Source organism: Malaclemys terrapin, chromosome 14, assembly GCF_027887155.1.
Source record: "Malaclemys terrapin pileata isolate rMalTer1 chromosome 14, rMalTer1.hap1, whole genome shotgun sequence".
NCBI classification, from domain to species: Eukaryota; Metazoa; Chordata; order Testudines; family Emydidae; genus Malaclemys; species Malaclemys terrapin.
The window spans coordinates 2,897,487-2,925,282 of NC_071518.1; the positions used below are offsets into that span (position 1 = coordinate 2,897,487).

The following is a 27,796-nucleotide window of genomic DNA, read 5'->3' on the forward strand; positions in this document are numbered from 1 at the left end:
TTGCAACTACCAGCACCACCGGGAGGGGGAGGGGATGGTTTAAATTGTTTATTCCTTTTGATAAGTTTGCATCATTGTCCTACTAGTTGTCAGTGATTTTCTGGTACTGTCGTCATCTAGTGAGTGGCCAGTTGTTGGCTGGACAGGGCCACCGGGAGGTGCCCAACAGTACTCTGCGGGAGCGCCATGATTATCTGAGAGGGTCACAACCCGGAGCCCTGGAGCCATGGTTACTGCAGCAGCAGCAGAGACAGAGATAATCTATTTGTAGCCAATGACAGCCATAAATTCAGGGTATAATATCCTGCTGAAGGCAATGATCAACTGATTGGACTTTTCTTCTGTATTGAGGCTCCCGTTCCAGCCCAGAGTGCTACAGTTTAACCTGCCATGAAAATCGTTTTCCATTGTCTTGAGGGCAAATGGGAAAGAATGATGTGTCCTCTCGTTCCTCTGGAGCTGCTGGGAGGCTGAGAACTGGCTCACTGGCTGCCTCCGCACTGTGCATGTACTACCAGTGTTAAACCACCTTCATGCTGAAGCAAGCTCTTGGCCTTGATGGGACATGTGAGTGCAGCATCACTGGATGGGCAGGCCGCATACATTTCTACAGTCCTCCCATAGTTCTGCTTTCCTGGTTTGTGCACACGCAGCACCGAAATCCATATTTCTCAGTGTCCCATGCACTTTGGAGAACATTGGGCCATTACTGTTCTTATCTGAGAGAGTTCAGATCCCTGGTCACCTGGATAGGCACAGCCTGAGCAGGGGTAGCACAAGCTTCCCACCAGTTGCTCCCCAGACCTACTCTTAGATCTCAAATCTGAACAGAAAGACCTCAACTAGGGGCAAGAAAGATTCAGTCTTCATGGCTCTTCAGCGCTTGGCTTCTCTGCCGAGGGTGACAATTAATGTCATTTGTAATGTGAGCACTTGTGCACTGAGACCAACCACTGGCTACCAGCTGGTAACAACTTTTGCTCCCGACCAGCCAGCTAAGGGTATTCCATTCAGCACTGCAGTGACACACCCCATGCCGAGTATTTCAAAGTCACAGGAACCCAACATGCACCCATGGCTGCACTGCTGGAAGGGACAGTTTATGCCACCAGCCGCGCAAGAGCCCCATGAAGGCAACTGCAAATCAGTTTTCACCCTGTTTAACAAACAACAGCCCCAGTCCACGCCATTTGCTTCAGATTCGCAACCACGTGGGAAGAGTCAGACACTACTGTGGTGGGCACAGCATAAGAACCTAAATGGAGTTAATGGCCTTTGGCTAAGCCAAAGTTCTACTTCTGAAGGGATCGTTACAACACAGGAAATGCCCTTTGCCAGGGATGTTCCTGCTATAAAAATCATCACAGAAAGAATTCACGTGTATTTATTTGTGTTGAGAGAGGTTGGGTGTAGTCTCAAGCGGCCTGTCCATTTCTATTGGATCAGCACCACGTACATTAGCTTGGTTACATTAGATGCTTCAAATCAGTATTAGGTAAAAGAGATGTTAACACAAAAATGTTACCGGCATTTGGATTTCATATTAAAATACAAAATTCTTCTAATGGCTAATATTAGTTCTTGTACAGACTGGCAAACTCCACTCAGCTACAGTCATTTGATGTGATCAGAGCCATGCAAGTACTCTTCCCTCTACTCCACAGGAGACCAGGGCCGATTGTGCTGCAGGATTGTCTCCCTGGAGGAGATGGAGGAGTTCCAATTCATGGCAAAGTTGAGAAAAAAAGATTGAGATAAAAAGGTGGGTTTGAAATGCTGGATAAACTCTTCAGAGTGTTGCAATATGCACAATTTAAAGACATATCGTTTAATTTAATTTGGTCTATAAATACTCAAGCTAGTCAGCACATGCCAAAGAGTAAATGTCCCAGGGACTGTAGCGGTAAAGGAGCGTAGTCTGGAAGAGACGGCTAAGAGCCTGGCGACATCACAGCTTGCCCTCCAACCCCCAATCTCAGTAGCCCCTGTGGTGCTCTCCTTGCAGTGACACACGATGGCTGAGGCACCCACGTGCCAGTCACAACAGAGCCCTGTTCTGCCCAGGCTCAACAAGGGGCATTGCATCTTCTACCCAGGACGAAGGGCTGCGGTCTAATGCCAAGGAGCCGATCCCTCCTACGTGGCAGGTCCCCGACGGACGGCAGAGACAGTCACCTATGAATCCCAGCCAAACAACTGAAGTCAGAGTGGAGGTTGCAGAGAACTACCGACCACTTTAAAACATTAGAGCATAATAATGCTAATGAGGCAAAAGTCAAGACGACCGACCATACTGAGGGTTTGTGTACGCTACAAATGGTTGACAGATTATGCTGGCAAAGCCCCCTAGTGTAGACACAGCACACGCCCACAGAGGGAGTTTTCTGTCAGCATATCACCACCACCTCCCCCAAGGTCAGACGGAAGCACTCTTCTGCCAGCCTAGTTGCGTCTCCTCTCTGGGGGTTCTGACGGCATAGCTACGTCAGATAGGAGTGTGGGTTTTCACACAGCTGCGCTGACAAAACGTTGTAGAGTAGACCTGGTCTGAGAGTTCAGAAACGCCGACCATCAGAGTCAGGGAATACTCAGCTCCGATTCCAATGCAAACCTTGGTTCTGTCTAGCTTTGGGATTTAAGGTGCCTGACCTCATATCCTGAGCGTCCCTCACTGAATTTTCAAGTATGGACCACAGGCCCCACCCCCCTTTTCCCAGACAAAGCTCTCCATAACTGGCTTGTAAACTGCAAACCCGTCTCGTAAGAGGCTAGAGACAAGACCGTCCCAGGGCCTTGGAATATGTGCCAGAGACCACAACATCACACATCCCCCTGTACATATCATCCACGCAAGCCCCTGCTCCCCAGCTATTTCTCCATTATTGGCAAAACACCTGATTCTGCCCCCATTCAACCTTCTAAAATTGGTCAGGCCTCTATATGAGAGATACTCGCTACAGCCTCAGTCCAGAGACTAGGCTGAATGCAGGAAAAGACTCAGCCTCCCCATCATGCCCTGCCAAGATGGGCCTGGGAGCCTCCTCTACTCAAGAAAGGCTGGAAGAGTGAGTGCACGCTGTTACTGGACAGCTGCTGGGATCCAAGGAATTCATGTCATGTGGCCACTAGTGGGCTCTTGCAATCAGTAAGAGGAGGATAAAGAAGAGATGAGAGGGCAGAGCCAAAGCTGGGGTGGGAACCTGCACTTCCGTATTCTTAGCATCGCTGAACACCAAGCATGACATTCAGATCTCCTGACTTTCCAGTCTGGCTTGGTAACTGAAAAGCTCAGGGAATAGTTTAATAGTTTAATGAATGGTCTATTTACACAGCCAGCCCTACATTTTGTCTTGGGATTTTATGTTTTTAAATTCAGCCTCTTGCTCTGTGTTCTCTCAAATCCAGAGCAGGGCAAGGGCCATCAAGCCAAACCAGCTCCCTTGCTTTGGGGAGGAGGAGGAGAAAACTGCAACTGTTTTTTTTTTTTTTTTTAAAGGAGAAAAATTAGCAATGAGCAGGATAAAGCATTGACACACTGCAGTGTAATTATGTGATTATCTTTAAAGAAAGGGCCCTTTGCCAGTTGCAGCTCGTGTCTATGAGCCAAGAGAATTTTCCTGCTGTTGGTGGTTTTTGGAGAAGGTTTAGGATAGCAGTGTAAAGGAATCCAACCTGCAAGAGGTGTAATTCTACCTTGGAAAACAAAAAGCCCTTCAAATCACCACACGGCTGAGTGGAAGGTGAGAGTTAAACATTCTAAATGCCGCAAACCGTCCGCAGAGACCACACAGCAAGGGGGAGTTTCTGTCAGTGAAAAGATAGTGATGGACTGGTCTACACACCTCCCCCAACCACACTGAAGGGGATTGGCTGGGAGGGAGGGAGGTAATGAAAGCAAGTCAGAATCATTCAAGAGTTGGATCAACCACTCCCCGTGAGGAGACCGGAGTCAGGGGCTGTTTTGCGAAGTAGGGGAACATGACTTATGTTCTGTGCTGGATCTGCAGACTTGTTCCACGTGGAACCTCATTTGTTCAAGATTCCTGGGCATAAGGTTATAGCCCAGGACACTGCGGGGATGGTGAAAGCACAACACCTCATTCCAGGCCACTTGAGGAGATGGGGGCAATGCGAATGCAAACCTCCAGCTAACCCTTCCCAGTTCCCACCCCAAGAGTGATGCGCCTGTGGATCCCACCAAACCAGCATAGCCATGTTTGAAAGGGAAAGGTCTGGAGAAGAACACCGGCCCAGGACTCAGCAGGCTCTCCAGCCTCACTGCAGTCTGGCATTCTGACATAGCCCCACAGTATTCTGCAGCAATCTGCAGAAGAGAAGTTTTCCCTTCACCAGGGAGAGCTCTGTGCTACAACTCGAGTGCAGAGAGCGTTAGCCACAAAGGGTGAGTGGTGGTAGGGCGGGCACACAGCACACAGCACTGCCGATCAGCGTGTAAAGAAATTCCACGTCTGTGAGAACGCACGTCCCCCAGCCACCTTGCCCACACCCGGGGAATCACCTGCCAACCCAGGCTCAGGTCCCCCAGTGGGAGCAATGCTGGGAGGCCCAACAGCATTTTAAACGTGCATTGATTAGTATGGCTCAGAGCAGTTTGAGGCCGTCGTGCTTACAGCGTCAGCAGCACCTGGCAACTCTGGGCTCCCAATGTGAGCGTCTGCGGAGCTGAAATGCCTTAGCAACCCGCAGGATTTCTGCCTCAATCAGCGCATCCTAGCAGCAGCCCAAAGCAGATTTATTAATCACTTTCGGCACCGGGCGAACATGAGGGGCACAGATGGGGAAGCATCTGGGACAGCTGATACTGTACAGTGTTAAGTGCAATAAAAGGCTAGAAAGGAATCTAGTCAATGGATACGGCTGGCTCTGCAGTGAAGTACGAGGAATACTGTCTGTTCTCTGGGGAGCCACACCGCAGGGCTGGGCAGGGAAAGCGAGAAGCATTAGGAGGCAGGTATTATTTCCCCGTATCAGCCATGCAGGTCTCCCAAACATCCAGAGGCACCAGACTAGCACATACAAATAACTGCCCTCCCATAAGAGGATTTCTTTTTGTAACAGCAAAACTTGAGGGCACACAGTCACCATCGTGCCCAGACAAGCCACGAAGCTTCAGTCCCAGGGGAGCCAGGAAGTGCTGGGCAATACCATTTCGTTTTATAACGCGGCGTTAGCCATATGGGAAGCAGGTGGGCAACTCCTGAGCTACCACTGACAGGGAAGTGAAGCAAAGGGAGAGTTTATGGTGCAGTAAATCTCACACCTGGATCAAAGCCTAGAAGAAGCTTTGTTGGGCTTCCCAGTGTTTGCTAGGCCAGGGAAAGGGGGCAGAGCTCTGAGAAGCTGGCATTATTGCTGAAAAGACTCTGCTTCTCCTCGCAAGGTTTAGCCTAGTTACATCACAAGCAGCTCCAAGGCTCCAGTATCCTGAGGTGGAAGAGCAGTACAGAAGCCAGAGCTGGGTTTATGAGGCAATTGTCTCAGAGAAACTACCGGGATCACTACTTCTCCAAGGAGCAGAAGGAGATACGAAGCTCCAAGACACCCTGCTTTTGGACTGGTGCTAGTTACAACGGCATCAGCTGCAGGCCCTGCACAGCCAAATCCTGAAACCCCAAAGAGGGAAGTTGTTTACACCCACCCGTCCATGGGGCTCACTGACCACTCTTTCCCAGGAGGATTGGGTTTTGGAGGCTCAGCTGGTTAGCAAGCCTGGGTCTCCAGGTCAGCTCTTGGGCGAACATAAGCTGTGTGGAGGCAGCACCTTGAGCCCTGGACGCCTCTCGCTGTTCCAGCATCTCTCCTCTGGGGGAGAGCTGCATCCAGCCTCCTGATTCACACAGGGGAAGCCAAAGCGTAAGCACCTTCAGCACAGGAGAGGGGGGAATCCTGGCTCCTTTTCCTTTTGGTTTGTTTAGCTTAGCCTGTGAAGAGGCAGGACACGTTTTTAGGTGTTACTTGTTACAGTAGCTGCCGGAAGAGCCTTGTCCAGCTTTATTTTATCCCTCCCCCCTGTGTGTCCTAGCATCCCACCACAACCCCTCTACAGTGAGGCTCTGGAAGCAGCAGAGGACAAAAACCACCAGCATCCCAGGATTAGCAATGTCTGGATCTTCCTGGGCTGTGACTTATGTTGCCAAACTCCTTCATCAACTTGAGGTGCAAGACAAGCAGCTGTTTAATGCGACAGCACCTCCGGCCCAGCTCTGCCCTTCCCTTCCATGGGAAGCACTGAAGCTTGGAAGAATCTAACCAACCAACTGCAGCTCACAAGTCACTAGCCCAGCTGGTAACTTTTCCCTCTGATTTTGCCGGGGGTATCACAAAACCTCTAGTGATGGGGATTCCACAACCTCCCTTGGAATCCTGTTCCAGAGCTCAACTACTCTTAAGTTTTTCCTAAACTACAACCTAGGGTAGAAATCGCAGTTCTTTGTAAAACATGAAATGGGTTAACATCTCTACCAGCAGCTATTTAATTTAAAGGGACAGGCAATCTATTTCATGAAGGGAAGGAGATGGAGCCCAATCTATTGAGCGTTTCCTTAAAAGTGATGGTGTTAGTCCTCTGTCTCCATGACATGCTGAAAGCGCATGACCAGGGCTCTGTGCTGACATCTTACCCAGGGGACTATCCTTCTCCCTGTGCAATACCTGCCACTACAGTCACAAGAAGCAGAGATGCCCAAGCTGAAATCCCATTGGTTTGTGGGTGGCGGGCAGGGCGGTCTTTACAAAGGCTTCTGGATGCTGGACTTGCTTCCTCCCTTGTTCTGCAGGGCTGGAATTCATTAGCCTTCTGGACACGCTGCCAGGCTCATTCCCCCATAGATAGTGGGTTGGTGCCCCCGCTGGAGCTGAGGGTTGCATCTGGGGCTTTTACACAGCAGTGCAATTCTGACGGTTGAACATTCATGTGGGCATGGCATGTAGTTCTAGCTATTCTAATGTGCTACAGGCCTGGGTTTAGGCAGCAGGAGCGGGAGGTGCTCAGCGCACCTGAAAATCAAGTCACAAATGAGTAGCTTTAAGTCAGGGCAGGCAAAGTGCAGCCGTCACACCAAACAGACGTTCCCTCTCGATCCAAGCAGCCTGGCCCCAAACAGTAAGAGAGGATGCTGCCTGCTGTCTCCTTCAGTTTATGCCAGAGTGACCTCAGCTGGGGAAAGTCTGGGCACATCTGGTTTAAGTGACCAGTACTAACCCATCAAACTTATAGTAGAGTCACGACTGGAAAGTGCAAACTTTTCACAGGAGGTTTTATTTTTGTAGCTCTGAAAAAAAAAATCAATAAACTAAATATTTGCAGTGAAAACTTCAACAATTTCAAAGTTTTCCACTATTTTCACTGGAACATGGACACACAGAGGCCCCATAAAGCCCAGGGCCATACACAAGAGCAATGGCACAAGTTGCTCTGATGCAGTATTTGATACACCCCCTCCAAAGGAGAAACCGCTGTAGACTCACCCAGTGCCCGGGTTACCCGCATCAGCACCTCTCCCACTTTCATCCTGGTCTCTGCAGTCTGGGGTCCTCTGGTGCCCGGTGAAGTGCAGCCATACTGGGCCAGCAGGCAGGGTAGGATTTGCTCTGGGTACACATCTGACAGAAGGGCAACACCTGACGTTCAAAACAAAAAGGGGACCATGATTCGATCTAAAATATAAGGCAGTGGATGGACCCAGGATGTCTAACCATGGAGCACCAAACCACAGTGAACTTGTAGAAGAAAATCAATCTCAGGGTCTCTTCTGGGTTTACTACTCTCTGCTCAGTGAACTTCTCTGCCTCAGAGGGCTCTGCCCCCCAGGTCAGTTCCTCCCTGGGGCAACAGGTTCCCATTCAGCTGTAGCCCAAAACTTCCACTTTACTTCTCAGACCAATAAAATGCTAAGAGTATCCGGCCCCAAGGGCTAATCACTTGTGGATCTGTGAATATGGGTGAGGTGGGAAAACTGGTCTTGCAGCTGCAAAATGCACCCCCCTCCCTCCCCATCTCCGCTCCATTAGTGACTGAGCAGAGCTGTAAAAGAACATGGTTCCCACTGGAGCATACCCGCCTCCCATGAATTGCTGCGTGGTAATTGTTAGCGGTACAGGTTACTGCTCCAGCCCTTTGTGTGGCGGATATAGCTGTCATCCGTGCTCTCACCCTTAGCTGTAGGGCAGCAGCAGACGCACTGGGGCACAGAATGAGAGGGGAGAGAGCTCGCAGACGGAGGTTTTTACAGTGATTACAAGTGGCAGGTTGGAGGCAAACTTTTTTATTTGCACAAGGCAGTGTCAGTTGACAGTTTGGGGGATTTTAATTGTCTTTGTTCACTTTGGCATCTCTAGCACACGTCAACACGCTTGCCAAACAGTCTCCGTCTCCTCACACTTCGAAGTCTGAGGATCACGGTATCTTGCTGTCTGTATCAACCTCAGAACCTGAAAGGTAGTTATGCTCCCGCAGGTTCTGTGCCAGCCCGTCACTTCCACTGTCACCCAAGAAAAATGGCACTGACTGTGCCCTTGGAGTGCAGGGCCAGCTTATCAAACTACAGAGCACTCACTCCTCCCAGACCTGTCTGTAGAGAGCAGGCAGAGGTGACCAGTGCACAGCCAGACTGACAGGAGATGTTAACCGTGCAAAAATTAGTTACAAAATTGAAGGGCAGGAGAAGGGTTGAAGCATCACTGGAAGCTGCCTGAGCTGGCAAACAGCAGCACAGCGGCTCTTAATAGTGCTCAGCTAAGCTCCGGAGACAAATTCACCCTGTAGCCTAAGATGGACTCTCTCTGACCTGCCTTGCAATGGGGATTGTGGGAGAACACCAGGGAGTGTACGACCAGGAAGAGCTGTCTGACCCAACAGAGTGGTCTCCTTTTTCCCCTCGCTGCTCTCTCCTCAGACCTTCCCTCAAACACCGTGCTTGGGAACTGACAGCATGTGTCCGACCCTGGCCTCGGTACTCCAATCTCTGGTGAGCCAAAGTCCCAAGGCAGGCCCCCCAAAATCACAAGACTGTCTTAAAACCCTAGTGACTATAAACAATAATAAAGTTGGGGGTTATTTGCTATCTACTTTGAGCCTTTGGGGCATACCTGGGTTATGTTTCAGCTTTTCTCCATGGCCGGGAGGGCTCCAAATGGAGCTGAGGCTTCCAGAACAGCACCAATATTATGAGCCAGGCCCTAGCACCCCAAGGGTTGGCAGCACTGTCCAATACACCATTTGCCAGGGCTCAGTCCTGTCCCCAAAAGCTGACAGCGCTGAATGCGATGTAGCACGTAGCACAGACCAGGACAGGCCATATTCAGTGTCCCGTCAGTGAACGGGATTGCTGGCGCCTGGATTCAGCCCTGGCTAGGTTCTTGCAGCATGGTGCTGGCCTGGGCGTCACTGGCAAAGCGAGGGTCACAAACAAACAAACAGCAAAGGCTGGGGTTGAACACAGAAAAGGCCAGGCCTAGAGGTGCGCTGTACAACAGACAAGGCATTGGGACAAGTCCAGGGTTTCTGGCTCTCCTAGCAAAGACCAGCAGGCTGGGATGAGAAAATCAAGGCATCAGCACCAAGTCACAACAGGAATTCAGCCTGGGTCACATCAATTCAACAAATGAACCAACCTTGTCCCCTACCCTTTTCCCTCTCCCTTTGGCTGTACGCCGGTGAGCTCTGCAAAGCAGGGCCCATGTCCCTAACTCCTTGCACACTTCTGAACGCTCATAAGAGATCTCTACCCCATCGACAGTGACAAGGAAACCCCAGCCAAGCTTCCTCTAGACACAGCCCCTTCGTACCAGATCTCTCTGACGTCCAGCTCATGCGGTCTGCCTGTTATGAACCATTTACTCTCTGGTTCAATAGAACTTCCAGCAACCTACTCCTGTACACTAAGGCGTGTCTACATAGTGGGGTAATAGGCTCTACAGGGGTGGGGTGGGGTTGATTTCTAATGCACAACACTTTAGCGCACTGTAATTGGTCTGTGTAGACCCTGCTGGTGTGCTTTAATGGCGTACTGTTTGCGTAGAATGCATTGTCCCACAAGCCCTAAGCAGTTCAATGAACTGCTCCTTACATAGGCCCATGGTTATGGTCGTCTGGCATTGCCAGTCTGTTAATACATAGCTTTTGCAGGGGCTGGAAGCTAACTCTATGACAAGTTCTCTCTTGAAGATCAGAAGGGGCTCGTGTCACGTGAGTAACTCATCGTGTACTGCTCCAGGTTGAACACCACAGCGGATGAGAGGAGAGACAGCTCACAAAATCGGTTTCTAACAGGCTGTGCATTGTGTATCTCTCAGCTCTGGAGTTGCTATCTCACCTTCTTTAGTAGAGTATGTCCCCCTCCCCTCAGCAGCCTCCAGATTACATGGAACCCATGTTAAGAACCTAAAGATTCCTGGAGAAACGCATTCTGGCAGAAGAGAGAGTTGGCAGGGTTTAGATATGAAATGAATGTATGTTTATGCCCCACGCAGGGAGTTCTGGAGGTACTGGAGCGGGAGGGGAAGGGACACAGTAAATTAAGTCTTCTGGAATCCTGGTTCAAATTTGGTGTTGGGCACAAGTGCAGTGTGCCTGGAATCTCCGTGCAGACCCTGATGGAACTGCAGGTAAAGACTGGGATACTAGGGCCCAGCGGTGCATGGGGAGAAGTCAGGGCTGGGATCATGCTGGGTGCTGCCGACTAGGATGGAGACGCACTGGCACTGCTGTGTGGGAGAGGCCCAGACTAGAAGAGCAGGGCAGGAATGAGTGAGCATTGGAGCTACGGCCTTTATTTGAATGAGTAATGAGCTTCCTATGGAGTCTAAAACTGACATGAAAGTCCTGCTGATAGAACTGACATGACTCCTTTTAGCCACACCCTAATTAGGTAGGAAAGAAGAGAGATCCCTACCCGATGCCCTGCAGACAGGAGAAAATGAGGTAGCTGGAGCCAAAGCCTCACCTCAAAGGCCAGGAAGTACATGCATTTCTCCTTCTGAGATCTGTAACCACCTCCTTCACACAACTTCCCCCCTGCCATATATGCAGATAAATCGCAGCACTGGCAAAGCCAATGGAAAACTGTTTCCACTTGCTCTGCAGAGAGAAAAACTAACAGCAGGTTTTGCCCACGCAAAAAGCTACGCCCAGCATTGCAGAGCCCTCCTACCTGCAGCCAGAACAGATTTCTCTGGGATCCGTGCCAGGGTCTGAGCTTAGCCTTGAGGAAGCCCTTGACTTCCAGGCCCTGATCATTCTCCTTGTCTCTCTCTCAGCCCTGTCTAGTTCTGGAAGACCCTTGGCCAGTGTTGCACACGGTGTTCAGGTGAGGCTTGTCTCTCACCAACAGAAGTTGGTCAAATAAAAGATCTGACCTCACCCACCTTGTCTCCCTGACCTTTCTCTGTATCATTCACCTTCCCATTCCCTGTGCTTCCTGACATTGTTTGAGCCTGGCTGCTGAGTTGTAATTCGCTGTGATGCCCACAAAAAACTTGACAGCAGTTTGATTGCTGGTGTGCTGAGACCAGAGCCCGTCACGCTGACCAGTATCTCCTTGTCCTCCACCATCGGGCTGTTTTCTGTTGACTCTTATACTGAGAAGGTCAGTTCTTTGGGGCAGGGATGGTCTTTGCTCTGTGTCTGTACAGAGCCTAGCCCGTGGGGTCGTGGCGTGGGACGAGGGCTCCTAGGCACTACAGTGATACCCACAAGGATTCATAAACTAACTCAGCATTTGAGTTTAATTTTAAGGCTGAGGCAGAGACATGACCGAGCTGGTTACTAAACACACCACACAGCTCCTCTGCTCAGACCGCAGAACAAAGCCAGCAGGCGATGGTTGGTTAGTTAGCAGGCTGTCAAGCTGGATGGTTATGTTTGAGAGAGAAATTATTTAGCAGTTGGCAGCAGGTGTCCACTAATTCGTGATGGTTAATATTCATTTACTAGCATCTACTTAATAAGCCAGACATCACATGCTGCAAGATACTTGTGGGGAGAAATACAGGGTGGATAATTTCCAGCAAGTATAGCTCAGATGTAGTCACTGGCTGTCAACGAGGCCTCTGCTTTACCCCATGCTTCCGCGGTGTTGGCTACCACTCCTCTGAGCGCACACTCTTGATGCCAGACTTGGCTGCAATACAAGCTGTGTATTTGTACAATGTCAAGAGTGGGCAGCATCCAAACCCTTTCTCCTCCTCTAGCCTCTCAACCAGTCTTGGCGCATGAGCTTGCTAGATCAGTCTGCTTTATAGGCTCTCTCTTCCAGTTCATAAGACCGCGCACTGCCAACGTCTAGAATATTAAAGACAACAGCAGTGTAACCAGAACTCGGTCAGTACAGAGAGGTGGGCTCACAAAAGACTTTGAAAGTGAGATGGGAACTTCCAGAATGAAACTGCCAGGGTGGCACTGGCCCTTCAAGAGGAAAGAGGCTCCTGCATTTGTGATTCATCAGCTGACCCAACTAGGGTTAAAAGAGAGTGCCTGGGACTTGGAGTCAAGAGAGGCCTGGTGAGAGGGTGGCCTCAGAGCAGAGATGGTGTCAGCAGGACAAGGGCAGGTGAGAGCTCCCGGGGAGCGAGACACTGGCAAGTGAGAGCTGGCAGAGCCTCGAGACTCAATGCAATTCCTGGGGGAAGGCTGAAGGCAGGCGAGCAGCAAGAGGGAGGGGTTTGCCAGTTGACCTCCCCAAGCCAGAGAACCAGGGCCAGAGGGCTGAAGGCCGAGGAGGGGCTTCTCCAGCATAGGGACCTCAGTGGGTAGCTTGAGCCAGAGGGCTGGGAGCCCAGGGGACTGAGGGTTACTCCCCTGGTGAAGATGAACTTCCAACAGAGAGGCTGTGGGGGGGCGGGGTCCTGCTAGGAAGAGTGGGGCTGCGCTCCAGCTGGAAGGGGTGGGGTGGCTGTCCTGTAAAAGGACAGGCGGACTGATGAAGAGCCCAGGTGTGGTGGGCGTGTGGCATCATGTCACAGGATTTTAAGAACCATGTTGTAAGGCCCCATGGGTCTAGAACCCAGGTCTGCACCAGGCAGCTGACATCGCAGCGCCAGCTGTAGCCCACCTGTACTCCACTTCCCATGATCCATTGTGGACACAGACATGGGGAAGTTCTGTTTCAGGAGCTTGACAGACAGCAGCCTCATGGCTCCTGATTGGCTCCCTGCCCTATATAACCCAAGGGGCGTTCCAGGCAGCGTCCAGGCAACCACGTGGATCTTCTGTAGCTGCCACGACTGTTCCTGCATCCCTGGCTTTGACCTCGGCTTGGTCTAGAGTTCACCTACAGACTCTGACTCTCGGTATCGACTCTGGCCTGGAATCCAACTAAACACTCCTCTGCTTCTCCCAGCCTCAGGTTTGCCCCTGCTCTGACCCCTGGCCCTGACTGCCCTTGTTGGGATCAGACAGACGTGGCACCAGGGTGTTCTGGTTAATTTGCACTATGTTTTTGTAATAAACCAGTACCAAGAAGGGATTTTATGAGACAAGAAAGCTTGCAGAGTTTTACTGGGACCTTCAAAGGAGGGGAAACTGAGGCAGACACCCCAGTTCTATTGTGGGGGGGAAGGGAGGGCTCCATGTGGAACTGTCCTATAACAAACATACTGAGAACCAACCAGCAGACAACTGGGATGGTAGGAAAGGATGAGTCCGTGACGGGTGTAAGTGCTCTCTCTCAGGACTGAGCCACAGAACGAAAACGTTGGAGACTCAGAGAGGCTGAGAAATAGGGAATCTGAACACGCCTGGCCGTTTTGCCTGAACGACACTGCAGAGAAGCATGGCCGTATGGTTAAAGCACAGTGCAGGGGCCAGGAGACAGGGTGGGGTTCCGTACGCCGTGCCCTGTCCAGGATTTACAGCTCTGGAACTGAGCTCAAACAGCTGCAGACTTATTTCAGGCTTGACTGTCAACATAATAAAAAGCAGCTACTAGTAAGTGAAAATGATCTAGTGGCACAAAGCTCCCCTGGCTCGGACAAGCACCCGGCAGTGGTGAGATCTAACTCCTTCTCATCCTCAGAGTAGCAGCCCCCACCTGTAGACCCCAAATCTTAAGTATCAATGAACTAACATGCTCTGTCAATTACTGGCCACCAGCCTACATCGATACAGTGGGATAGTGCCAGACCCCTCTCCCTTCCTGTATCATGCTCTGGGCTGAGTTCGGATTTCAGTTCTCAGTCATGGCTACCCAGCTTGCAAGTTCCATCATCAGAAAACACTTGCAAGAAAGCCCTACCGCAGAAGCAGCACGTGTTGGCCAGAGAAAAAGGGAACCTGCCTAAAGCATCCATCAGCTGCTCTCAACCTCTACCCTACATCCCCGAAGGCCGTTTACAGGGCAAGACTGACAGTGCTTTCTAACCTTAGCTAACGTGTTACTTCTGTGTACAGTTAGTGACTCAACACCACAAGAAACTGTGTCAGGGTTAATCAGAACTATAACCGGCGGCTAAACATGTGAGGAGCTGCCCACAGTACACGAATCATTCAGAGGCTATGCGTGCATGCATATTTCACCTGTACGGCAAGAACCACCTCATCCCACTCAAGACTGTACAGGCAGAGAGGAAGGTGTGCTGATAAGCTAATCTTCCAGCTGTTTCGGAAGGGTTGCTCTTCCAGTCATCAATTACGAGAAGCAAATACGGTATTTCGTCTCTTGCTCCTACTCCAGCCAGCAAGAGAAGTGGGGACAGAGACTGGGGTTTGAGAATTTTTAAGGAACCAGTCTTAACCATGAGTCAGTCTTAACCACCCCAGACTGCCTTCATCTCAGATTTCTGCTACACTGAAGAGGAGGTTCAGAGACAGAGGTAAGTAATTGTACAATCCGCAGGGGTTTTCTTCCTCCATACTTATGTGTCTCCTAAGCAATACATTGTTTACCCCTCTAAGAATCTAATTGTTCACGTCACTAAGACTTTCCTTCCAAAGAAACAATGCTATCTTATGCACCCAACCCAGCAATTCACAAGAAAGATCTGTCTATTGAGGAGAGAGACCTGGGTCAGAGGTGGAAACAATGCATATATAGGAGACTGACTAGAATGCATGGCCTGGTTCCCCATCTGGCTCAACAGTACTAAGGTTTTGTGTTTAAGATTTGGAAGGATTAGATGCCGAAAGGTAGACTTCTACGGTCTTATTCAAGCTTCTGTTGCCTGAGAAGACCATTGCAGGCAAGTGACAACTCTGTCATACGTCAGGCTTGTCTACACTAGAAAAGTATAGCTATCCTGGTAGAGCTATCCCAGCAAGCCCTCCTCGTGGGGGACAGTTTATTCTGCCAAGAATGCTTTTGCTAGTTGTGATGAAGTGGGAATTTTCTGTAATATTTGTATGACCCCTATGTGTGGCTCAGTGTCCCTCTGTACTTAACATTGCTACCAAGTAGGTGAAAAAGGGGGTAAGTCTGCAGTTGGGGCAGCACAGAAGGCATGAAGTGTACGCACCACCCCGCTGCCTGGGTGGAATGAATGGGTTGTTAAAGACCTGGTTGAAACCAACCCAAATCAACAAAGGATCTACAGAGACAATGAGAACCCCCTCAATGACTGAGCAATCAACACTTAACAGGGGGAAGTGCTCAGAGGTGGAGTATGTGAACTCAGAATAGCTCTGCCTGAAAGCGAAGGACAGAGGTGACAGGCAGGGATAAAGAGTTCGCTTCTGGAAGAGGCTGGACTGCTCTCCCCTGGGACTGACAAAGGGTCAGAGAGAGCCAGAAATGGGGTCCACAGCAGCTTGGATGGCAGATGGCACTAGCTTGGCCAGACAGACACTGGCTTAATCTTTATTTCTCTGTGCTAACCTAAGGACTTCCAGTGCTGCATTCCAGTTGACTAATAAACCCTATTCTGTTTGGAAAAGTTTGCCTGGTGTCACTGCAAATACCTGCTGAGGCCCATTAGACTTTTACACTCTTCAGGGACTCTAACCAGGTGTATGTTCGTTGGACATACTGGGCAGAGCTCATCGTATGAAGCGGGAGCGCTGAAACCTAGAGGCTCAAGTGTAAGAGCTGGTGAGACCGTATGGCCAACCCTGAAGGAAGAGTGGGACCCACTGAAGGGATTCCTCCAATAGCTGGGATGTAGCATAGGTCTTGTGGAGCCATGACACGGGGTATAGTTTATACCAGTTCCTCAAACAGAATAAGTGCTACTGGCAAAACTTAAGTGTAGACCAAGCCTGAGAAATAACAAGTTTTGATAACAGCTGATTTGGTGACTACAGGAGATGGTGTGCGCATGTAACCATCTTCAAGTGGTGCTAGTCCAGGGGTGTCAAACTCATTCTGTGGCGAGAGCTGAATCCCATTTTTTAATTCTGATCCAGGACCAAAGTTTCAGTCTTGCACAAACACACTACAGTCGATCCACAGTGGCACCCCAACAATGTCACAGAGATCCAGGGGAGAATCTGGTCTTTATGTAGCAATGAAACTTTGAGTTATTGTCATGACATGTTTTGTTTGGAACCCAACTGTCTTATTCGGCAGCACCCCGCAGGGAAATCTGTTCCCCCCACAGGATCACTATTATTTCTTCACTTTGTTTCCCTTCCTTGTCTCTCTCTTAACTGTGTGTTTTTCTTTCTGCACATCCTTCTCTGCAGCAACTCCCCGTGGCCACCTTCTTCCCCATTCCATGCTCTACAGTGGTCGTTAATTCAATAGTTAATGGTTACATTAAAGTGTCATCACTGGACTCCAGGGTTAACATATAGAGGAGATTAATGGGGCTTTGGGGAGTTCAGACCTCTCAGAGCCATTGATTCAGGCTGTCTGCAGAGTCAAGCAATCACTACTCCATTGGTTACACTTAGGTCACATTTCGGAAGGGATTTTTTCAACCCTGAGAGCCAGAAACAACTTCTTTTGTTAATAACAACGAAAGCTTGTATTGTGAATGTGAATGTGTCATTTAGGCCTCATGTCTGACACTGTCCTAGTCACACCTACAAGGCTAGAGATCAGTTAGTGGTAATAGATGACTGTATCATTCCCAACGGTTATGCTACCTGGCGTCCTTCAAGAATCCTTCCCCCGTCTATCAGTGGTTTTATTGAGCTGGTGCCCCCATTACTAAGTGGTGAATATTAAAACATCCCGCCCAGGTACCCCAATACGAGGTTTCACTAGATGCTCTTTTCCTGTCTCTCTCCTCTTACTGCGGGGACTCGGTCTAAGGTAGGAAGCAAGGTCAGGAATCTTGGCACCATTTTCGGCAGCCATTTCCATGGAACAGGATGCGTGGGCACGCTATTAACCTCTCTTCACATGAACAGGTTTCTTAGGAAGAGACTTTATTTTCCCCACGATGACCTCCCAGCAGCAAATATACCCGGGGAGCCGTACAGCTTGATTACAGCAATTCCCTCAGCAGAGCTGCTCCCGCTCTTGCAGCTGCCACCGCACAGTTCCTCGCTGGGATCAGCAACTAATCCCATCCCTGCCACGGAGCCCCCTTTAAAAAGTGCACCCCCAAGCGTTTGGAACAGACTGAAGATTGGAAACCACAGGGGGACTGTTTAAATCAGTAGCGTGCAATAGGATTGGAGTCCAGATACCACAGCTTTTCTTCCGAAGCAGCTCTTTATTTGTTCATGGTCTGTAAAGCATGTCGGTACAGCTTTGTGCCAGATCACTCTGCAATTCTTTACAAGCAGCTAAACAAACATCTGCGTTACTCTGGAAATGACAGGTTTCCCCTTTAAGGAGAGCCCAGGTATTTTCACCATGTGGTGGGGCGGCTTATGCTTTCATAGTTGGAGAACCAAGCAGCTCAGGAGAGTTTCTGGTGTCAGGTTTCAGATATGCATCCGAAGAAGTGGGCTGTAGTCCACGAAAGTTTATGCTCCAATAAATTTGTTAGTCTCTAAGGTGCCACAAGTACTCCTGTTCTTTTTTCTGGTGTCAGACTCCCAGTTCCAAATGTGCATGCTGAGCACCATGGACCAAGAGGCACTTCAGCCTGTCTACACTACAAAGCTATGTCGACCTAACGTCCATAGCTGCGTTTGTCTCTCACTGAGGTAGCCTCCCTGTTGCATTGAAACAGTAACACCATCTCCCCACACGACATAAGACCAAAGACAGCCTACTTCTGCCATCACTGCTAGTGTAGACACTGAACTACCTGTGTCAACTCCAACAGTCCCCCAGCAGTTGTCCCACAATGCCACTCTCCCTGGGACAGCGGTCGCTCCGGTCACAACTTTGGACTCCACTGCCCATGGATCACAGGTACCAGAAGCCTGCCCCCACCTTTCCCTTAAAATTACTCATGTATTTCAGGAATGCCTGTCTCTGGTGGCCTAGTTTGGGGAGCACACCCACTAGCCAACCTCTGCAAGAACCTAAGAGTGACCTGTGTTCTACTAACAGCTGCATGCACTGGCTAGCACTGAGGTCACTGACCCCGCATCCTGCGCTACTGCCCTTCATTCTGATGGAGAAGCCTTGTACCATGCCTGTGACAGCAATGAATTGTTTGCCCACTCAGCTGAAGGAAAGGTGTATTTACCACCGTGAACTCGAACACTGCCACCAACACACTTCCGTGGACTGTCTAGATTAGTTAACGCAAGTTAACTGGCAATCAATTGCCTTGAGTTACAACATGACCAAAGCTCTAGTCTAGAAAAAGCCAAAGAGATGTTAGCTCCAGGAGGCCTGCGACCCCAGTAGAAAATCCATATGGATCCAAACTGCTGACTGGGAGGCATAAAGCCTGGATTTCACAGCCACGGCTCTCTGGTTTCCAGGGAACTCTCCCAAGAAAGTCAGAGGCGAGACAGGAGAATGTGCAGTGTTTAAGGACGAGAGACTCACTAAATCTGCAGCACATCCCCAGCAGGGGAATATAATCAATGGCTTAATTAGTAAATAAACAAGCACACACCTTTCAGCTGAAGTATGCCAGCAGTTCACAGACAGGAGCATGGGTGGAACACAAAGGGCTCATACATATCACAGAACAAATGCTAGTTAAACCGTAGTGGGAAAGATGACCTCCAGTATTAGACACCAAACCCAAGCAACCTGGGCACTGCACTCACCTTGAATAGCAGAAAGGTACACAAAGGAGTCCTCATGTTCCATATTTTCCAGGAAAACCTGGAGGACAAAGCACACCAGTTACCTTCCTAGGAGTGCGAGACCCATGTTCTCCCCTAAGACAGCTCCAGTCCCACACACTTGGGGGTGTTATCCAGACTTCCCCATTTCTCTGAACTGACCTTTCCCCTCTGAGTGAAGCCTCTGTACCTTGTGGTCAAGCTGGAGTTACAAGCAAGGCCCTGTGTGATCTGTGGGGAAGCAGCTTTTCTCTCCACCTTGTAGGCAAGTTTGGAGCAACAGGAAATTTTGAAATTCTAAACTTTGACAGCAACTAGCTGTTCCACTGCCTCCTATGCCAACACACCCCTCTGCAGCCAGCAATGAGGGACCAGTACATTGGCTGGATGCTTCCGCCAGCAGTGAAATAGTAAATGCTGACAATTTAACTCATCACAACTAGGCTTGAGAGTTAGCACCACGCTGAGATGAATGTGGAAGTTTACACCTCTCAGAGCTGTCATATGGGTGGATTCCCACAGCATCATGGACTGCACGTGGCCCTGGTTAAAGGGTTTGAGCCTGGGTCATGGTTGCCATAAATGTAATGCTGATTCATGAAATCTGCTAGCAAGATACTGACTCCTCCGCTGCCCGTTGCTACAGCAGAGACTGCCAGCTGCAGGAATCTCCTCGGAGCCCTGCAATAGCGTGTAGGACAATTTGTTTCCTTAGCTCTTCACAGCGAGGATGCGAGGTTTTCACTTACAGAGATCTATGGGCACTTTCCCGCTTTAACTCTGGTTCCTCTCCTTTAGCCCCAGAAAAAAGTGGAAGTGACTTCTGCTCCTCCCTGAACCCAGGAATATGGGGCAGAGGCGGGGCATGAGATGCCAGCATGGGAACAGTGCACGGGGACGTTAGCCATGTTGGCCCAGAGGAACCTTGTTAATCTCATGTTAGCAGGGTCAATAACTGGGCTACCAAATCATCATGTTTACTGCTTCATAGGGCGGGGAGGAGAGAGAACAAACCCCAACAGTTGAGAGGGAACACAGTAAGAGTTGCTGGGACCACGAGCAGCTGAGCTCGGCAGAAAAAACCTGCCAATGAGGGATCTGCATGCTCTTCCCAGACATGTGTCCGGCCCACTTGAGTCACTCCCCCGAAGCCCACGTTGTCCCAGGTGTGTTGTCATGTAATAAGTATGAAGACAAGCCTGTAAGCGTGACACTAGGTTGAGCATGGCACAGTGTCAGAAGGGAAACCGCACATTAAACAAACACGATCTGTAGCAAGCTTTAGTCCCGAGTTCTGCCTACCTTGAGGAGTTTCTCCTGAGCCTGAAGTCCGTCTGGATCCCTCTGCTCTATCAAGTGGGAAAGACCCCGCAAGGCAGCTGCCCGTACTGGGATTTCAGGGTCATATGCTGATAAGAGGAGCTCCTGAAGCGGTTGTGGGCTGTGGGCTGCTGTAGGAGTCCCAGCGGGGCACTCTTTCCGCATGCTGGATTCCCCATTCTTTCCTTTAGGACTGGGGTTACTGGCCATGCTGCGGTTTGTGTGGCTGCAATTTTCATTACTCTGTGGTGGTCCCAGGCTGAGACCATCTGTTTTGTCCTCAGGACTTTCTGTGGGGTTTGCGTGGGTCTGTCCTCCTGACCTGCTTGACCCTATTTTTTCCCCCAGGGTGCTGTGGGCAGCAGTGCCAACAGTTTGGGTGGAGAAGGCTCCGTGAGTGCAGATGGTGATGCGCAGATCAGCAGCGAGCTCCTGGATGACAGGTTCAGGATGAATGCGGGAGATCTCCTCCAACAGGGGCACCAACTGCTTTAGGATGGCAAAGTCACCCGATTTCAGCTGAAAGAAGAACACAACTGTCACTGACATGGCCTCAAAATGAGAGCTGGACACACTGACTTACAGCAGCTGCCGAGAACACTCCTCTGGGTGAGGGGCCCGGGAGAGAGAGTGGTGGGAGACAGTCTAATGGAGTTGACTTTATTAAGAAACCTCGGTAACTGCACAGCGTGGATGTGAGCCTGATGGATCAGATAATAACGTGCCCCAAACTGGCAAGTGTGACCATTAAGTGGGGTGGGACAGCAGCTTTTCACATTTCCCTACCATCCTCACATAGGGATGTGGCTACAGGAGGCCCAGAACACCTCGTCCGGTCATGCAGCGTCTCAGACACAGCAGTAAGTAGTCTGACTGGTTTCTGTAAAGCCTCACTGGCTCCTTCTCCTGCACATCCTCTACTGACACTGCTAGTCTGCTTGCAGCGCCGTTCAGCCCCACGGCACTAGCTCCGCTGAGCGGGGGGGACGCTCCTCCCAGGAGGCATTTACTCAGGCCTCATGTTCACTGTAGCACATACAAAAAGGAACATGCAATGTGCAGGTGCAGTCACTTGACTAGCTGCCAGGGGCGGCTCCAGGCACCAGCACACCAATCGTGTGCCTGGGGCGGCAAGCCGCGGGGGGTGGCCTGCCGGTCGCTGTGAGGGCAGCAGTCAGGCAGCCTTCGGTCCCGCGGCTTTGGTGGCAATTCGGAGGCGGGTACGCCGAAGGCGCGGGACCGGTGGACCTCCCGCAGGCATGCTGCCGAATCCGCGTTACCAGCGGACCTCCCGCAGGCATGCCACCAAAGGCTGCCTGACTGCCGTGCTTGGGGCGGCAGAACACATAGAGCCGCCCCTGGCAGCTGCACATGCAACAGATCACAAACTGGTCATGTAAAAGTGTGCACAGGTAATCGCACGTGACTATCACAACACTCTGCAAGGCCCTGTCTTCTGCCTATGCTTCTGAGGATGGAGAGAGACGGGGGCTAGTTTCATGAGTGCAGATGGTGATGTGCAGATTGGCAGCATGCTCCAGGTTCAGAGTGAATGCAAGCGATCTCCTGCACTTGTGCAAAGAGGGTATTTGTTTGGGGTTTGATTAATCTTTGGTTATTTTTTTCTTGCCTAGAGGTGAGGAGCAGCTGCTGGTTCAACCTTTATATGACTCTTATGACAAAGGTGCCCAGATCCCAGGATTAGGAGCCATTTGTGTATGTTGTAAATCAAAACAAATGATTGTCTGCCCCTCCGTATCTGCTAGGAGTCATGTACAGGAAACCAACGTGTCTGCTAGGACGAGGCAATGAGATGGATCATTTGACAGTTCTCTAAAGCACAGCAAGTGCATCACCTTCCCGTTAAAGCATATGCCAGAGATGAACGTGAACTGGGACACAAACCGCTTTTCACAGACTGGAGATTCCCAGAGTACAAGGCCAGAAGGCACCACTGTGATCACCTCATCTGACCTCCTGTATAACACAGACCATGGCGCTTTCCTGCATTCATCCCTGTTTGAACTAGACCATACTGGTTAGAAAAAGATCCGATCTTGATTTAAAATCTGCTTCCCAGTGGATAGCTTTTTACTTGTTAAATAACCCAGCACTTTCACCCTGTCAGTGTTATTAGAAATACAGGTGAGAATTATAACATTTCCCCACTTTGGACCAAGTGCCTTTGCTGTAGCCAACACCTCAACAGATCCATTGAAAGGACCTCAACAAAGGGTGAAGATGCTACTTGAGGGAGAAAATTGCTCTGTGCATGACAAAATAAACCAAGTGGCAATTTCCTGGAATTAGCACACAGCACCGTAAAAGAAACTAGGAAGGAAGAAGACTTTGGAGGGCAGGAGCTGGGGGGAGGCAGCAAAAAATCAATCCCAAAGGATTGCGTCACATCTCCCAGGACTGGGCCAATCCCGTCTCCACCACCAGGGCCAATCCCAGTACTGCCTCCAGTCCATCCAGGAGATGCCTGCTTGGCCCTAAAACTCTACTATCAGGTCAAGGATCTCCAAGAGGCTCAAGAAACCTATCACTCCTCAGGTGATTAGGGTGTGCAATCAACAAGCTAGCAGGAGACAGACCATCTCCGGATCTCTCCTGCAGCAGAGCCCATGTGCTTGGAATGCCTGTTTGGCATCAGTAATGTTTGAGCTTTAGGACTGACTGGATGAATCAGGCTCCACAGCCCCCTTGGGAGATGGGAAAATAAATATTATTATCCATTTTCTTCTGGCTGGGAAACTGAGCTCCTGCCCAGGGAGGTGACTCGCCCAGCACCGCGCAACAAGTCCGGAGAAGAGCTAGGGATAGAACACAGAAATCCAAACTCCCAATCCCGACGCTGAAATCATGAGACCTCAACACCTTCCGAATAAGGCTGCATTGTCAATGCCTGGGATTTTAGCCCCTCAGATGCTGGGGAGACTTGGGGAGCAGGGCTCTCACACCTACTTTGGTTTTCACTCTCTGCTGCACCAAGGGCATCCTTTCCCATTTGACAAATATTTTCTCTCGAGGCTGCAGAGATTAAGGTGCATTTTTCATTTACTTCCTTGTTTAACGAGCAGCACTGATTGACCTGCCTCGCTCTGGCAAAGCGCCAGCAGGGGGAGCACAAGAGCTACGACCTCACAAAGGACATGTGCAGGGCAGGGGCAGGGAGGCATGAGAGAACCACCGGGTTCAGCAACACAAGGATAGATCACAAAGCTGTCCTCTGCAAGCTCCTCCCAAGCCCCGTTTTACCCTGGGGAACGCACTGTGCCTAAGTGCCTCAGGAGTGTGGCTGGGTAGAAGTTCCCTCTGAAGCTGTAGCAATGTGTCAGAGCTGCAAGAGGCATTGTGGGGTTTTGCTAGCAGCATGTATCAGGACATGGGAGAGGATGGAGAGAAGTTTGTGCACTGAACTGCATTTCAAAAATCAGAGAGAAGGTGAGCGAGGTAATATATTTTACTGGACCAACTTCTGTTGGTGAGAAAGACAAGCTTATACAGAGCTCGAAAGCTTGTCCCTCTCACCAACAGAAGTTGGTCTAATAAAAGATATTACCTCACCCACCCTGTCTCTCTAATATCCGGGGTCTGACACAGTTTCAAAATTCAGTCATTAGATCTGGGAAAGCAAAGACTCGAGTAGTGAAGCTGATGGTTTGCCAGTGGCCTCAGGAGATTTTTTTTGCACAATTGTGCAAAACACTTAATTGAAAACCAAGATAAATATCCTCTGTGGTGGCCATTTGAGACAATAAACTCCGAGTCCTGCGTGGATACAAAATTTTCAAAAATGGTCTGCAGATGCAGATATCCGCAGATTTGCAGGGCTCTAAATGTCAACTTAAATGTCTGATGTCAACCACCATCTGCTCTGGGAAACCTCTCTCATTCAATTGACTTGGACACATTAAGTTGCTTCCATTAACAATGGCTAGTGAGAATCAGGTCTGACTTAGGAGTGGGCCCATGTACAAGTGTGGAGCCCTGCTCCACTACTTCACCCACTGCGGGTCAGGGGCACGGACCGAGAATGCACATTCTCTGCATCTGAGGAGGTGTTACTCATGCCAGAGGAAGGAGGGTAAGGCGCAGTTGATCAATGAGAAGACCCCAAAAGGAAAGCAGGAGTCTAGGTGAGAAAGCAAAACAGAAAGGGCAGAGAGTCAGCTTCTGCTCTGAGTTGACATGGTGTTTGGCTGGTTTAGATCATAGCTAGTGGGAGGGACAATGGCCCGCAGTGCTCTAGGCTCCCCTGCAACCAAAAGGGAAAGAAACCAATCGTGGTACATGCCCACCTTATGCGAGTGGAACACTCCTGGGCAGTGGTTCAGAGGAAGGTAAAACCCTGCCAAGCCCTGGGCAAAATTCCTTCCCAGCCTCACATTTAGCGATCAGTTTATCCCCATGCACACAACCCAGTCCTACTTCTTAGCATATGCACAATGTGCCTCAGGTGGCATGTGAGCAGGATTCATCATCAAATTCGGTCCGCTGGTTGGATCATTAGCTTCCCCAGTCTGGGCTGGGCACTGCCGGGGAGTGCGACCTGAACACTGATCCAGGCCCCCATACCCAGTCCCACTGACAACCTAAAATGCTGGGATTTGGCAGAGAGTGGAGAATGGACTTTGTCTTCCCCTTGTGCACATGTATCATGATACAGTCATTAATCACATGATCACAGGCTACTGCTGAACTAACATAGCTTCATACAAGATTTCCACTGCTTTACACACGTGACACCACGTATCATTTTTCACACTTCCACTAACTTCATTGTCAAGACAGTCCAGAATGTTTTCACTGAAAGGGTCTCCTCTTCCGTTACTTATTTTAGTAACTTAGTGCGCAAACAGATACAACAAATTCTCTTTTCCACCAGCAGGTCAGCCTTCCTTTGGTATAATTCAGAGAATGAGGCAGTTGACCAGAGAGTGAATTTAGCTGCAAACTTAGGTGCTCAGCAAATGTTCACTATTATTCCCATGCCTGCTTAATTGGTAGGATGTCCTATAAGTTTAATTTATTGTGTACTTTTCATGTAAGTGACTTTCAGGGACTGACAGACATATACAGAATAATGCACTTACAAGATGCTACACGTGAGCATCTCAGACTAAAAAAAATATGGAGTATTTAAGGAATACAATGCGCTCACGTAGAGACTCAGATCACCTATACCTGGTGGTAGAGTCAGGGCTCTGCATGAAACTAACTGGTACTTCTTGACTTGTGAGCACTGGGCTGTGCAGAGTTTTTTGTATGCCATTTCCTAGGTTTATTTACTTTAGAGAAAACACACACATCAGGAGCAGGTTGATTCTCCAGGACTTGGAAGCTGCTGGCATGCAAAGTACACCTCTACCCTGATATAACGCTGTCCTCTGGAGCCAAAAAAATCTTACTGCGTTATAGGTGAAACTGTGTTATATCGCACTTGCTTTGATCCACTGGAGTGCGCAGCCCTGCGCCGCCCCCCCCCCCGGAGCGCTGCTTTACCGCATTATATCCGAATTCATGTTATATCGGGTTGCATTATATCAGGGTACATGTAAACTCCATAATCTGGAACTAAGTGGCAAAATATCACCAGAACAACCTGTCCCCTGGACACTAGGAGTCCCAAGACAGGGCCCTATTCTCCCTTATGCTTTAAGAGTTGTGTAGCTAGGGAAAATATTTTCTGCCTTCCCCAGCAGCAGAACCCCTAAGGTGTGTCCCAGAGGGGCTCCCTCCCGTGTACCTTACAAGGCACATACAGGATCACTATCCTCTTCATACTTTAGAAGATTTACAGACTCAACTAAAGGAGAAGTGTAGTCGTCTGACTAAATATGCACCCAGGCTATGCTCCTTCACTGGGTCTGTTCACAGATTTAGAGTTTGGTGGCTTTTTTGTTAGAAACACCCACATTATAAAGAGACCTTGGTTAAATGAACAAACTGAAGGAGGAAGAGGCTGAGAAATGAAGTAGGATCCAAGCAGTACAAAGACCTGCGTGATGGCGTGAAAATGCTTCCAAAACAGGTGCAAGTGAAACCTCCTGAGCAAAGGTGCTGCTTAAATAACAACTGGTAGACAGCTCAATTGTGAATCATCTGGTCCCTTTGTTCCAACACAGCTACATCCTTCGCACATTACACACTAGCCCACTCCAGTTGATGCAATGGCATGAATCAATTTCTTGGCATCACTCTCAGACAAAAGTTAGCAGACGTGGGGGAGAGAAAAGGGATGGGAGCATTGTAATATCCAAACCACAGCCTAAGTGTCATCCTGGTGAAGGGAAACCATGTCTGTACCAAGGGGCAAGGCACTTTAACAGGAGTGGGAAGGGTCTCTATTTTCAAAATGATCTGATCTAAACTAACCATCCAGTTCCAGCAATTCTAGTGCTGCATCTCAGCCATGCACAGGCTGTCATGCATATGCCAGAGCAGCCTGCATTGCTGGTCAGGGGCTCCAGAGGCCCTTTCATGCATTCAGATCAGATGCACACATCCCATTGTGTCCTGGCTTACCTGCACTGCCCCTCCTAGCATGGCAGCCACCAGTCCCATGGACATGCTCAGAGTCTGTGCTTCCACAGTGCCCTCTGAACCCTGGGCGAGACTTGCACATGCCCGCTGCAATGTAACTGCCACAAATTCCACCACCTGCCAAAGGGAAGGGAAGGGAGTTTAGGGAACAGAAGAAAAGGAAAGATCACATCATTCCAGTTAGAGAGACAATAATTCTTCAGTCCTTAAGCCAAGCTCTATCACCACACCCATGGTATTGCACCCCTTATGGGCTGGCCCACAGCTCGGAAGGCTGGCTGCAGTGCACTGCACACTACAGGAGCTGTGGTGCTCTACCAGGGGAGCCAGAGAAAGATGTATTTACTTGGAAGGGGAACTTCTGATTCTTTGTTTGGCACTCACACAGTGCTCAGTGTTGTACCATAAACAAAAATAGACAGTTCTTGCCCCAAAGAGCTCCCAGTGCCGGACATGTTGGGAGTTCCAGAGGAAGAGGAGACAGCGCGGCTTTGCTTAATTTATTTATAAACTCACTTGGTGGGCACCAGGAAGCCATAGGAGTTTGAGAGATACTTTTAGCAAATTCGAAGTATTTCTGGAGATATGAATCCCCAGTAGCTGCTCATATATTATGAGCTTGGCCTGTCTAATTTTCTTCGCTATGAAAAGCACCTCAGCATTATTATGTCTCAACGTTCTGGCCATTTTAACTTTAACAAGCAGACTTGGCTGTCAGCACCAGGAACGCAAGGCTGCAGCCAAACCAACAGGCCTTCCCCCTCCCTCCAGTCCTTTAAACTTGAGACAAAAAACTGATATTTCTGAAACTTGATACTTAAACTACAACAC

The 27,796-nt window shown here is 49.7% G+C and overlaps 1 protein-coding gene across 1 annotated transcript in view; it reads right to left on the reverse strand.

Annotated features, from left to right (window-relative positions):
• Nucleotides 1–27,796, reverse strand: part of TANGO6 (transport and golgi organization 6 homolog) — an 88,283-nt gene that overhangs the window by 21,571 nt on the left and 38,916 nt on the right. Inside the window, 4 exon segments of the mRNA XM_054048915.1 lie at nt 7,489–7,641; nt 19,079–19,136; nt 20,399–20,935; nt 26,948–27,082. Coding sequence (XP_053904890.1) covers nt 7,489–7,641; nt 19,079–19,136; nt 20,399–20,935; nt 26,948–27,082 — 883 coding nt within the window.